The 13,763-nt window shown below is 39.6% G+C and overlaps 1 protein-coding gene and 1 pseudogene across 2 annotated transcripts in view; both read right to left on the bottom strand.

Moving 5' to 3' along the window:
* LGR5 (leucine rich repeat containing G protein-coupled receptor 5) overlaps nucleotides 1-13,763 on the bottom strand; it is a 144,086-nt gene that overhangs the window by 41,320 nt on the left and 89,003 nt on the right. For both annotated transcript variants that reach the window (XM_017510073.2, XM_037731903.1), the window contains exon 4: nucleotides 8,081-8,152. In XM_017510073.2, the coding sequence (XP_017365562.1) occupies nucleotides 8,081-8,152 (72 nt within the window). The remainder of the gene's footprint in view (nucleotides 1-8,080; nucleotides 8,153-13,763) is intronic.
* LOC119468430 lies at nucleotides 11,855-11,990 on the bottom strand (annotated as a pseudogene).

The following is a 13,763-nucleotide window of genomic DNA, read 5'->3' as shown; positions in this document are numbered from 1 at the left end:
AAGAAGAAGAAAAAGAAAAAGAGGAGAAAAGAATTTCCCCCTCTCCTCTCCAGCTTGGGGAGAGATAAAGTCTGCAGGTTTGTTGGAGTGCAATAATTAGGGACTAATCAGCTGTCTCGACTAGAAGCCAGATGAAGTGTCTAAAGGAACCAAACCTCCATCTCTCTGGTATCTTTGAGGAATGCAAGACTTCAATAAGGAGTGTATTTCAAAGTCAAATTACATTAAAAGTAGCTTGGTGAGCTCAGAGATCACCACTGCTGTGAATACTGTAGCAAGGAGATGGTCTACAGCCAATGTAATGCGAGCGGTAATTTCTTCAGTTTTCTTTTCCTCCATAGAAAACAAAGACCCTTTTTCTATCAGGGGCACCATTAGTCTTCCAGGTATCACCAGGGTTTAAAATCTAGGGGTCATTTTTGAATCTTCCATTGCCTTCCAGACAATCATTCACCAAGTTCTTTCCATTTATCTTCATCTCTGAGGCTCTCCATTTCCACTGTCTAGTTAATTCTCTTATTTCTTCACACCTGCATTACTGCAACAGCCTCTGAGCTGGTCCCTTTGCCTTTGATCTCTTATCTCTTCAATTAATCCTGTAGGCTGCTGCCAGATTAATCTCCCTAAAGTTGTACTCTAAATTATTCCCCTGTTAGATATCTGCAGCTCTTCCACATTATCATTCCTTTTAAACCCTAACTTTCTGTTCTGATATTCGAAGCTCTCTACTGACCTTATCTGGCCAAACTTTTATCTCATTTCCCTGTCCTAGTCAAGTCTCTTTTCTGGCTCTTTCCCACAGTACTTCTGGGTCTTGTATTCATAAGCATCCCCTACCCACTCCCTATCTGAATCCCATCAACCTTCCAAGACTTAATATCATGATTCTTTCCTGCGTCCAACTCTTGGAATGGGGAATCCTCAGCTGAGATAATGGGAAAACTAATTCTGGCAGATAGATCAACACTAAAATCTCTGCAGGAACCACTGGGTCCAATTCCCAGCCCAGGAAAGGCATGTGGGAAAGCCACGGTACAGAGGTAAGAGTTTGGAGCCAGGGAGATGAATGAATGAATGCAGGTTACAGTTAAACTAGGGGGGATGAGCTGATCTTGAGTGGCTGTCTAGCTTATGGCCATATCTTTAATGCGCCTGACCTCGTCTGAGTAGCTGTCTAGATCAACACTCAGAGTCTGAGTTTTCAGTTCAGTCTGATAAGTATTTCCTAGTGCTTTCTTTGTCCTAGGTACTCTGCCTGGTGCTGAAGATCTAGCAGTAAACCAGGCAGGCATGGTCTCAACCATTATGGAACATATTTTCTAAAGGGTAGTCAGACAAATCAATCAAGGTAATGAAGTGTTAGGTGAAGAGAAAAGCATGGCTGGGGGACCTAAACTAGATTTTACTTTTTTTTTCTTTCAGTCCAGATGTGGATTTCAAGCCATGTGACATCTCTACTTAGTTGTTCCTCCTCAAACACGGGTGCTCAAAACCAAACTCATTATCCCGGACCCACACACTCCCCAAATATGAATAGCCTTCTCCCAATGTGTCTCGTCCAGAGACTGGCTTCAGTAAGCACATGCCTGTATAAATCAGAACCTTAGAAATTATTCTCCGCATCTCTTTCTTGTTCATTTTTCGTAGCCAATTTATTACCAAACATTGGTAATTTCATCTCCTAGATATTTGTCGAATATTTATAGCTTGAATCCATATTGATCTTCATCTCCACTGTCCTCACCCTGACAAAGTTCTCCTTTCTCTCCTAGACTATTGCAATGACACAGATCTGAGTACGCCCACCTGCCAGCCTTGAAACCCTCCAACAGGTTCCCATTGCTTTTACAATTTATTGTTCAGTCTTTACACTGAAATCCTTGACATGTCCCAAATGTCTTTCAAGGGGTCTGGCCTCCACCTGCCTCACTAAATGTGCTCCTCTTGCACGTTTCTCCACCTCACTCCTCATGCTTCAGGTGCACTGAGCTTCTCTATGTTCCTTGACATAGAGACAGGTTTCCTCCCCACTCTAAGGAGTTGCACACTCAGTTCCCTCTGTCTGGAATGTTTTTCTCTCTTGTCTTAGTCTAATCAATCCTTACCTTTGCAATAGCCGCAGGATGCCTTTGACTTTCTCACCTACGGTTTCCTCCTCAGAAAAATGGAGACAGTTTCTACCTCACAGGTAGTGAGGGACCAGACAACTACATGCACAGAGAAACACTAGAAAAGGTTGACTGGCCCACGCTTTAATATTTTTCCCTTCCCTCGTTTCATTTATTTCTTTCTGTTTTGCAGTATTCCAACTTTCCTTTCTTTTTATAAACATTCACAATTATATGTCTACAGGTAATTTGTGTTTCTGTCAAGCCTTTCCTTCTTTTCACCAGTGCCCATTTTCTGCAGAGGGTTCTATGAGGGAGGTAAGATAATGTGATAATGAAATGGGCAGATTCTGGAATCTGGTGGCAAACCAGGGTTCTTATCCCAGACTCACCTCTAGCCTGACTCTATTACAAACCATGTGACCTTGGGAAGATCAGCTGACCTCTCTGGCTCTTTGCTTCCTCAGTATTAAGGATGGAATAATCTCAGCACCTACCTCATGAGGTTTCTGTGAGGACAAAGTATGATGATGCAGGTAAAACTGTTTAATAAATATGGGAGGCTGCTGCTTTGATAACCATGGGTGTTTACTCAGTTCCACATTCTGAGTTTGTTTTTGCAATGTTCCCATTCTCTGCTGCTTTCCTTACGTGTCCTTTCACTGATCACTGACCCCATTTATCCTGAAAAGGCAGAAAGACTGTGCCTCATTCGATGAGATGATATGGCTGTCATCTCTGTAGCCAAGAGTTTAATCTACTTTCCAAAGTTAACCCTCATTTTACATCACGAGCTTTAAAAAATTTTACTTCTATTCCATAACACCCATGTTCTCTTTATTTCTCTAATATGACTGCCATGTATGCATTTTATTACAGGACTGGCAGGTAACCTGATATAAGAATCTTTCGTGCATGGTTATTGCACAAAGTATTCGCTTTTCCCTCCTTATATGATTCTGCAGATAATGCTCCAATTTTAGCCCTCTCTTCTTGTAAACATTATGTAGAAAGAGCTTTGCCTGTTAAAATAATTCTCCCCTAATGTTTAAATTGGAGAGCAGTCAGGGCAAAACTTTTCCTCCTCATAAGAACATACTGGGTGCTGATCTGCATATGGTTCCATGAAGTGAAATCTTCACTGTGCAATAGACAAATGCCTTGGCCTCTAGAACTTCTAAGTCCGCCTCCATCCCCACAGGTACCTAATATCCTGGCACTTTTGTGAAGAAAGCAAAACAAACTAAAACCACAGTACATTTTTATTGTGTAGTCTTGTGACTTCTGTTTCTGGGGACTATTTTTGTGGAAGGAATGTCACCAATACTAAAACCACTGTTTGTTTTTTAACCTTTTTCTTCCTTTAATCTTATTCTTTTGGCTACCTCACCGTCCTTTCTCTTGGTCTTCTGACACTTCCTTGTCTTCTGTTACTTCCTTCTCATTCTATAGCCCATGTCTGAAGCCCAATAGGCTCCTTGTTGTTAATGAGAGAAAACTGCTCCTGGTTCTGGGCTTGTCTTACTTTCTGCTCAGCGCCCTGAGTCCCATCTCTTCCTCCTCACCTATTCCTCTCGCTTCTTTTCTTTCTCTTTTTTGACTACCATAAGGAAAAGGCTATCATGCAGAGTCTGATGAAGTTATTGACATTTTACAGGATCCGGGGCTGGGATCCATAGCCCTGAAGATGATATCATAAGATGTATGGGCAGATCGTGTGCCAGGCAGGAATTATACATTATTCTTGGGTTTTAAAATATAGTCATATTCTCAAGATGAATATTAGTTAATTGGATAATAGCAGCAATAATAAAGATGTGTTTAATTCTTCTTTCATTTTCTATTTAACAACCTATTGCCTTTTTGAATGTGCATATTTCACAATTAGCTTCACTAGTGCACACTTGGAATAAAAACCAACATGCATTAAATAATACTCTGGTTAACTGGACAAACATGAATATACAACTCTCTTTGGTCATCCTGAGCTTCACTAGTGACAGTGAGTTGCTTAAAATTTATTAATAACCATCATAAATGAACATTAAAAGTGTGAGGGCATGGGAGGGTTAAGTTTTGAGTTTCTATCAAATCACTGTAATCTGATTCTAGTCCTCAAATGTCCATAATGCCAACAGTTTTTTGGTAAAATACAGCTTACTGTGAATCTGATTACATTTCCTATCCCCTTCCAAGAAACAGAAAGGAAATTAGGTTATATTTGATTACATTACACAAAATCTAATTGGGGTCTGGGCAGTCCTTGACGTGTCAGAAGCCAAATGTACATACTGTACAGAGGCTGGCTTTGGGATGCTGGGGTCTGGCTTGTGGGCCTGCACCCTTATTCCTTAGCCCAGCAATTTGTTAACATCAGAAGAGTTAAAATAACACAAGTGGCTCAGGTGCTGTGGCTCACGCCTGTAATCCCAGCACTTTGGGAGGCCGAGGCAGGCAGATAACTTGAGGTCAGGAGTGTGAGACCAGCCTGGCCAACATAGTGAAATCTCATCTCTACAAAAATACAAAAAATTAGCCAGGCATGGTGCCAGGCGCCTGTAATCCCAGCTACGCAGGAGGCTAAGGTAGGAGAATCGTTCGAACCTGGGAGGCAGAGGTTGCAGTGAGCTGAGATCGCACCACTGTACTCCAGCCTAGGTGACAGAGAGAGACTCCATCTCATAAAAACAATAAAACCCCACAAGTGAACCTACGTGTTTCCATTATGAACAAAACATCTTTTGTGTATGTGGAATAAATGGAAATTTACATTCCTTGAAACGTGAGCACAATTTGTTTCTTCCTCACAGCAACGTTACCAATTTCAATATATGAAATTTCCTAAACTTTATTCAATGAAGCCAAGTGTATATGGGTGGCGCAGAGAAAGCAAATGATCTATGTCAGTCATTTTCAACCATTTTTGATTTGTAGACCACTTTGTTAGTATTACAGAACACTAACAATGTTAATTTCTCAAATGCATTTTGCATACAAATTACCTAGGATTTTGTTAAAATGAAGATGTTTATTAAGTAAGGCAGAGCTGAGACCCAGGTTTCTGCATTTCTCAGTTGGTGCTGATGCTGCCGGCCCACAGAACAAATCCGAAGAGCAGGGTGATAGAGCATGTGGCCTCTTAACTTTATCTCCCCGGGTTATCAGTGGAATTCACAGGCATGCGAGCTGTTTTCAATTAAACACAAACGAGACAATGCCTGACTTTTATGTTTTAAGTGTATTATTAGCTCATAGTAGAATGCAAAGTATGGATTTTGTTGTTGTTTCAGGTATTTCTTTTCTTTTTTTTCAGAGACAGGGTTTGCTCTGTTGCCTGGGCTGGAGTGCAGTGGCAGGATCATAGCTCACTACAGCCTCAAACCCCTGAGCTCAGATCCTCCCACCTCAACCTCCAGAGTAGCTGGGACTACAGTTATGCATCATGATGCCCAGCCAATTTTATTTATTTACTTAATTATTTTTAGAGGCAGCATCTTACTACATTGCTCAAGCTTATAATTTCAGGTGTGAAAATAGTTCAGGAGTATACTTTGCAGATCATCTGAGGGAAAGCTCCAGGTCAGGGCAATAGTTTTCCTAATTTTCACTTAGGAAATACTTAACTATGCAATTAATCCAATTAGAAAACACCAGTGCATGTATGAGTCCTATCCTTAGAGATTTTTTTTTTTTTTTTTTTTTTNAGACATGGTCTTGCTCTCTCGCCCAGGCTGGAGTGTAGTGGCATGATCAGGGCTCATTATACCCTCGAGTTCTTCTTGGGCTCAAGTGATCCTCCCACCTCAGCCTCACATGTAGCTGGAATTATAGGTGCAGGACACCATGCCCGGCTAACTTTTTAATTTTTTATAGAGAGATGGAGGTCTCACTTGCCCAGGCTGGTCTCAAACTCCTGGGTTCAAGTGATCCTCCCACTTTAACCTCCCAAAGTATCATGCTTTTTTGACAACTCTTAAGTCTTATATCAAAGCAGCACAGAAAATATCAGTGACAAAAAGTGGTACACCAGCACAAGTTGCCAATATTCAACATTCACACTGGTCTGTCTGTGCTCTGGACAAAGGGGCCCCTGACAAACATTGCATATCCAGATAACACAATCCAGTGTGAACTGGGGGCCGAGTATCTATCCAGATCCTTCAGTTTGGATGTGGTCAGTGTCAAAACAGAAAGTTAACCCTTGACCTGTTCACAGAGAACACATATTTATAAAGTTTCAAAACGTTATTATTTTTGCAAATCAGAAGCCAAATGCTAGAGACACCTGGTGAACAACACATATCTAGACTGTAAGAAACTAAATCTGAACACCTTTATCAGAGAGACACCACCCAGTTCCAGTGAACAAAAGATTCATGGTTTTCTCTTCTCAAAGAGTTCACTTCTGTTTGTGTTCTGTTTGTGATCTTCTTTCAGCTGATAGTGGCTTTTGGTTACAAACTCTTATCCTTCTATCTACTGCCTGCCTTGCAGCTGTTTAAAGTTCCTATTGGCTACCGCCATTATCTTCATTTCAATTTAGCCACTAGATCCCTGTAGCCTTACACAAATATCCCAACTTGAGGCTGTTTTGCTTCTCCAGCTGCTTCTTCTTTCCTTCAGGTAAAGGCTTGTGCAACAAAGGAGAAGTGATACTGTCATGACATCAAGGAGCTCCAGAAAATACAGCAGACCTATCCCATGCCACAAAGGGGCCCTTGTGGGCTTGTTTATCTATAGGCTGGTGAAAACCTAGGAAGTCACTTTGTTTGACTGGAGTAAAAGGCTTAAAATGATCTCAAACACAGATTTTCTTTCATTAAAAAAAAAGATCAAAGGACAAAAGTATCTTCAAATCTCACAGTCTTCCTTCTGCTATGTTACCTCAGTAAAATGCATTAAGCAAACTGTATGTGATTATCAACCAAAGGATTCTTTACAACTATTTTCAGCTAGAGTCCACAATATTTATTTGCTCTTTTAATACATTCATCTTCCTCATCATGAACTACAACCCAGTATTTTGTCTGGCAGATGTGCATCTCCATTGTAAGTAAATTAGAGCATATATTAAATATGTGATATATCGGAAATCATGCAATGTATTATAAACACACATTCTAATGGGAGGAAGATTTACTCACAAAATAGTAGTGGTATAGAGTTGTCAAGTAATCACTACAAACAAATGCTTACGATACAAGCTCCAAAACATCTAGCTGGTGAGAATGTTCTTTTGTGAGTAACTGTATTTATTAATAAGTTTTAAATCATTGTGTGTAGAGGGTTAGGAAACTTCTGATGAAAAAGTTGTGGATTCAGAGTAGGGAACACCAACACCTCTGTGAGTCTATGTGTCTGCATGTGGTGTGTGAATCTAAGGTATGTTTGTATCTGTGGGATTGTTTATGGCTGTGTCTGCACATCTGTGTTCTGTGATGGGGAAGCTCTTGGTTTGTAGACCTGTGCAGCAGGGCTTCAGGATATACCAGTAGATCTTAGGCTCCTGATCTGAGGATCCCTAATGTATTACATAGGCAGAACTAAAAAATTAAGCCTTTATTTGATTTGAAAAGACTTGATTACAAGGCAACCCAAATAATCTAAAAACAGATTAAATCAAAGATGTCAAAATGTCCACTTTTTTTAGGCAAAAGGAAAGCATTATTTCTTATTTGAATTCAGAAGCAAAAATATTACAGGGGAATGTAGGACAGGATCCTGGAAGTAGTGCTTTGGACTGCAGGTGCTGAAATTAAATCTCCACCCCAAAACCCCAAATTCCAACACTGGTCCCTCCCATACATATTGCTTAATGAGGAAATGAAGAGTTGTTACTCTAATGAGCTCTCATTCACAATTTATTTAGGTATGACCCCAACCAAGGAACATACTAAAATGGTCAACTAAACATTTCAATGCTTCCTTCCAAATTGATCTTAAATATATTTTGCAATGTCAACTATACTTACAGGGATTGAAGGCTTCGCAAATTCTGCAGGGCTTCTGTGGGTACCTGTCTTAGCTGATTATTCTGCAGCATACTGTATGTTAAAAGAAATAAAGAAAAATGTTTAAAAAAATGAACAACAGGCCGTAACAGTGCCAGGTACTCTTCCAGGTGTCAGAAAAACAACAGAGCATCAGACAAAGTCTTGTCTTTTGGGGAGCTTCAATTCCTGTGAAGAGTGAAGATAAAGATGAACAAATGAATATATCAATATAACATGAGACAAGTGATAAGTACTATGGATAAAAACCAAAACTATGAATTTGGGATAGATGGTATAGGGGGTGAGATTTTTATTTTAAAGGTGTTCAGGGAAGATCTCTCTGAAAAGTGATATTTAACTGGAGACCAGAATGAAGTCAGGGAGAAAATCCTTGTGAACATTTAGGAAAAGTTACCAAGGAAAGGGGAAGAGTAAGCACAAGGGCTGGAGGCTGGAGGGAGCTGGCTTGACTTGTTAAAGGGGCAGCAAAGGACCAACTGTGACTGAGGACTGAGTGAGGGCTCGAGGTTGGGAGAGAGAACCTGAGGCCATCTCATGGAGGGCTTTGCTGGCCACTATAAGGCTTTAAGTGTGATGAGAAACCCTGTTGAAGGGCTTATGTAGGAGAATGACCTGCTCTTCTTTATGTTTTTAAAGGATCATTCTGCTGTTTGTACAGATTACACCAAATGGAAATAAGGATAACACTAGGAGGCTAAGATCATCTCCCATCTCCGCATGGCTGTATTTTGATATAAACTAAATTCTTTTTTTGTTAAGTATTTGTGCTTTTGCACTTGCACTTGAAAAACTTGAACAGCTTTTCAGAATATGGGGACTACAGAATGGAAACACCTGGCAACTATGAAACAAAAATACATCATTGCTAATGAGGAAATAGCATGGAAAAAAATTCCCATGAGACTCCTTATATTGTGCTACCTTATTCATAAATGTTTATAACACAAGAATTTTGCAGCACTTTTTTTTTTCTCCCAGTATTTTGTAGTCCATGTAAGCCTGAGGCAGAAGACTATTTTAGGAAAGCAGAAATTTTAAAGAAATATTTCTACCTATTAAGTTGCAAACTTGTATTTGTATTTCAGAAGCAATCTGCTTGGTTCTTTTGTCTCTACAAAGGAAGTTTCTGTTCATTAACTGACTAGCTGGAATTCCACCCAGATGTGTCTAACTCCAAAGCTTGCTATATTTTCCAGTGCAGCCGGCAGCATTTTCTTGAGGCATATGTGCATACTGTGCAAATTCTCAGACTGTATGTGAATGATATGGTTAAGAACATGGATTCTCAAATCTGACCCCCTCTTCTCTGCTGCTAGAGATTCAAAAATCACCAAGTCTCTCCATGCCTCAGTGATCAGTAATGTCACCCACCTTGCAGGGCTCATTATGATGATTCAATGAGTGAAGGTTCATAGAACAATACTTGCTACACGATAAACATTCAGTAAAAATTGGCCCTTTTAATGTACATTAATAAGCCCTTTCTCAAAACTAATAATTTTTGTACCGGATTTGACAATTTAATGGGCTAGAGAAAAAGAAAACTCTATGCCAGTGGTTGTCAAACTTCAGGGTTCATCAGAAGCCACTGGAAGGCTTGTTAAAACAGAATGCTGGGCCCCACCCCAAAGTTTCTGGTTTAGTAGGTCTGAGTAAGGGCCAGGAAATTCACACTTGTAACAAGCTCTCAGGTGATGCCAATATTGCTGAGCAGGGGACCACACACAGAGACACCCTACGCTGTGATATTTATTTATTGATTGATTTATTTAGAGATGGAGTCTCACTCTGTCTCCCAGGCCGGAGTGCAGTGGTGTGATCTCAGCTCACTGCAATCTCCATCTCCCGGGTTCAAGTGATTCTCCTGCCTCAGCCTCCCAAGCAGCTGGAACGATAGGTATGTGCCACCTCGCCTGGCTAATTTTTGTATTTTTAGTACAGATAGGGTTTCATCATGTTGGCCAGGCTAGTCTTGAACTCCTGACCTCAAGTGATCCTCCCACCTCAGCCTCCCAAAGTTCTGGGATTCTGTAATCCCAGGCATCAGCCACCGTGTGCAACCTATTTAATTGTTTTTGTTTTTGCTTTTTTTTTAGGAACAAAGGGTGGGAGTTTCTCTTGCTTTGTTGCCCAGGGGATCCTCCTGCCTCAGACTCTAGAGTAGCCCGGACCACCGATGTGAGTTACTACACACAGCTATCTATCTAAACATTTCTAATGGAATATTTTTGCTTGGGGAAGTAGGAATGGTTGGGTGTACCTGTAGTCCTACCTACTCTGGACAAAACCAGACCCTATCTCAAAAAAAAAAAAAAAAAAAAAAAAAAGAATATCTTCATTTGAACTTGAGGAAGAGCTGCATTGGGCTTGGAGGAAACTCATTTAACCTCCTGATCCTTGGTCTTTTATCTGTATAATGGAAATAATATCAGCTGGTTGAAAAGGTGTTGGAGGATTAAAATAGGAAAGTATTTATAGTACTTTTATGTTTATAAATATGTGCTCATAAATGAAAAAATTTGGAGATCGTAAGAATTATGCCTTTCTCACCATGCCTGAGATTGTTTTCTAAGGAACGTAGCATGTCGTTTGCATTTCAATAGCTCTACTCAACTAATTTCATTATGTTAAACTTGGATTCAATTAAAATTTCATAAATCAAGAGTCTCAAATGTATTGGTTCCTTAGGAATAAAGTTGAGTTTTAGGGAGATCCCTACACTTCACTCACCAATTAGAGAATTAGGAGAATTGAAACTTGAATTCTATGTTTTGTATAATTTACCTGAATTAATTAAAAGTTTGGATTGCCATATTATTTTATTTTACATTTTTCCAAGCAGTTTCAATCCATCATCTAATTTTAAGTTCACAAAAATGTTTTCTAAGTATTGCTTTACTTTTGTGACATATTTAAATGATGGTAAGACACAGATAATAGAACGAACTGATGTCTAAACTTTTTGTTTGTTTGTTTTTGTTTTGAGACAGTTTCACTCTTGTTGCCCAGGCTAGAATGCAGTGGCTCGATCTTGGCTGACTGCAACCTTTGCCTCCCGGTTCAAGCAATTCTCCTGCCTCAGCCTCCCGAGTAGCTGGGATTACAGGCATGTGCCACCATGTCCAGCTAATTTTGTATTTTTAGTAGAGACCGGGTTTCTCTATGTTGGTCAGACTGGTCTCAAACTCCTGACCTCAGGTGATCCACCCATCTCAGCCTCCCAAAGTGCTGGGATTACAGGCCTGAGCTGCCACGCCTGGCCTAAACTTTTTTATTAATAAATAACATATTACTGGTACAAAGTATGTATTGCATCATCCTTTGCTTTGCTAACCAAACAGTGAAACTCTTAAAATATGATTTCCCTAAAATATCTGAAAACTTGAGGTGGAAGATAAGAGACTTTCGGATAGCTTTTTGTCATTTAATAGTTTCGAAATTTCTCTGCTGCTTTATATGTTTTTCTTCAGATAATGGAACTTAAATGAACTTTAGTAGTGATAACTTTCTTTTGGGGGACAGGGTCTCATTCTTTCACCCAGAGTGGAGTGCAGTGGCGGGATCTCAGCTCACCACAACCTCAGCCTCCTGGATTCAATTGATTCTCTTGCCTCAGCCTCCCAAGTAGCTGGGATAATAGGTGGGCACCACTATTGCTTGGCTAATTTTTGTATTTTTAGTAGAGACAGGGTTTCACCATGTTGGCTAGGCCGTTCTTGAATTCCTGACCTCAAATGATCCACCTGCCTTGGCTTCCCAAAGCGCTGGGATTTCAGGCATGAGCCACTGCGCGCCCAGCCAATGGTAACTTTTAAACTGAAAAGAACAGATACTTCACTTGATCTAAGCTAAAAGGCCAAGGAGCGATCAATGATAACTTTTAAAGCTACCCCCCACGCTACTTCCCAGTGATTTAAATTTTCAACTAAGTAGGCCAGTAAAACACCAAGAATATAACTTAAAAAAAAAAAAAAAAAACTGTAAGCCCGGATCACTTCCTAAATAAGGAACTTTTGTGTAATTACTTTCAAGTGACAAAACAAGAGCAAGTTATCTTTATTATATCCTTATAAGTCTCCAGTGAGTTAATTAGAAAATTCTGTTTTTGTTTAAGATATTCCAATGGGAGGCAAAACAATTATAAGGTTTATAGTGCTAAGGGGTGCAATTAAATAAAACATTCACAACATGGCTGCTTTCTTTTGAAAATACTCCTTATTGAATACATGGAATATAAACGTACTGAATATAGGTGCAGGCACTTAAAACTTCATTTTTATCATTCACATATGATTAAGAAAAGAAAATGGAACACTTTCTCTAGAGACAAAAGATGACTTCTATATTTTCTTAATTTCTTTGCCTCAGGGGCTTTAAAATAATCACTATTTCATGCAGCATCCCAGTGCTACTCATACAAGTTTTTGGTCCCTCCCACACTTTTTTCTTTTCTTTTTTCCTTTCTTTTTTTTTTTTTTTTTTTTGTCAACAGGACTAAATAAGAACAGGTACAGTGAAGGAGAGGGAGATTAAATAACCTGCTAAATGGGAGCTTAGTTAACAATTGATGGCTCAATTCTTAGGTATTCCCTTGGCCTATTTGTCCTCTGTGTAGATATCAAGTAACCATCAGCGCTCTATTCTGGTTTTACATGAGAGGGGGAATTCTGGCTACCTGTGACTTTTTTATGGTTAGTTTTACCCATCACCTCCAAATGGCTTTGGTTTTGGTGCTGGGTGGCAGGAGGATGAGCCGTTCTTCATGGAATGGCTTACACTAGAAAATAAACCTTTATTGAGGACAGCCTGGTTTAGAAATCCATGAACTGGGTATTTTGCCGTACAGAACCAATGACTTATTTTTTTTTATGGCCAATATTTACAGGAAAAATAACTTTACATATTAGTGGTATTTTAGCATTCACTGTAATAAGATTTTACATGTAAAACAGATCTAGCCAAGGATGGCTGTTGCTGTCTTCCATCTCCATCTTAGGAGACTGGATCAAGATTATTTTTGTCTTCTTTTTCCATATGCCCTCATCACCATCCTTATTCAGGTCAGGGTCCCGGACAAATATTACTCTTACATTATCTTTCTCGCCATATCACAATACCATTATTTATTTCTTTTCTTCAGCTACTTTTAGACTTTATAATAAACAGCTGAGAGTTTTCATGAGGATAGGGACATGTCTATCTTGTTCAGTATTTTACCTCTAACACCATGGTTCTCAACCATATTGGATTCAATGTTCCTTTTAATAATACATATTTTTTAATGCCTCTTCTATTATACTTAAGTAAAATTTGTAGAATTATGGCCTATTTACATACATTATTTCAAAGAAAAAATGTCAATATGGTTTATTGATGTGCCCTAAAATGTATTATAAAGAAGAAATATGGCCAGGCATGGTGGCTTACGCCTGTAATCCCAGCACTTTGGGAGGCCGAGGCGGGTGGATCACAATGTCAGGAGTTCAAGACCAGCCTGGCCAAGATGGTGAAACCCCATCTCTACTAAAAATACAAAAATTAGCCAGGCATGGTGGTGCGCGCCTGTAATCCCAGCTGCTCAGGAGGGTGAGGCAGAGAATTGCTTGAATCCATGATACGGAGGTTGCAGTGAGCCGAGATC

The sequence above is a fragment of the Cebus imitator genome, unplaced genomic scaffold (genome assembly GCF_001604975.1).
Source record: "Cebus imitator isolate Cc_AM_T3 unplaced genomic scaffold, Cebus_imitator-1.0 Scaffold429, whole genome shotgun sequence".
Lineage (NCBI taxonomy): Eukaryota > Metazoa > Chordata > Mammalia > Primates > Cebidae > Cebus > Cebus imitator.
The sequence above is the reverse complement of the archived record's forward strand: the minus strand, read 5'-3'. Positions and strand labels throughout refer to the sequence as shown.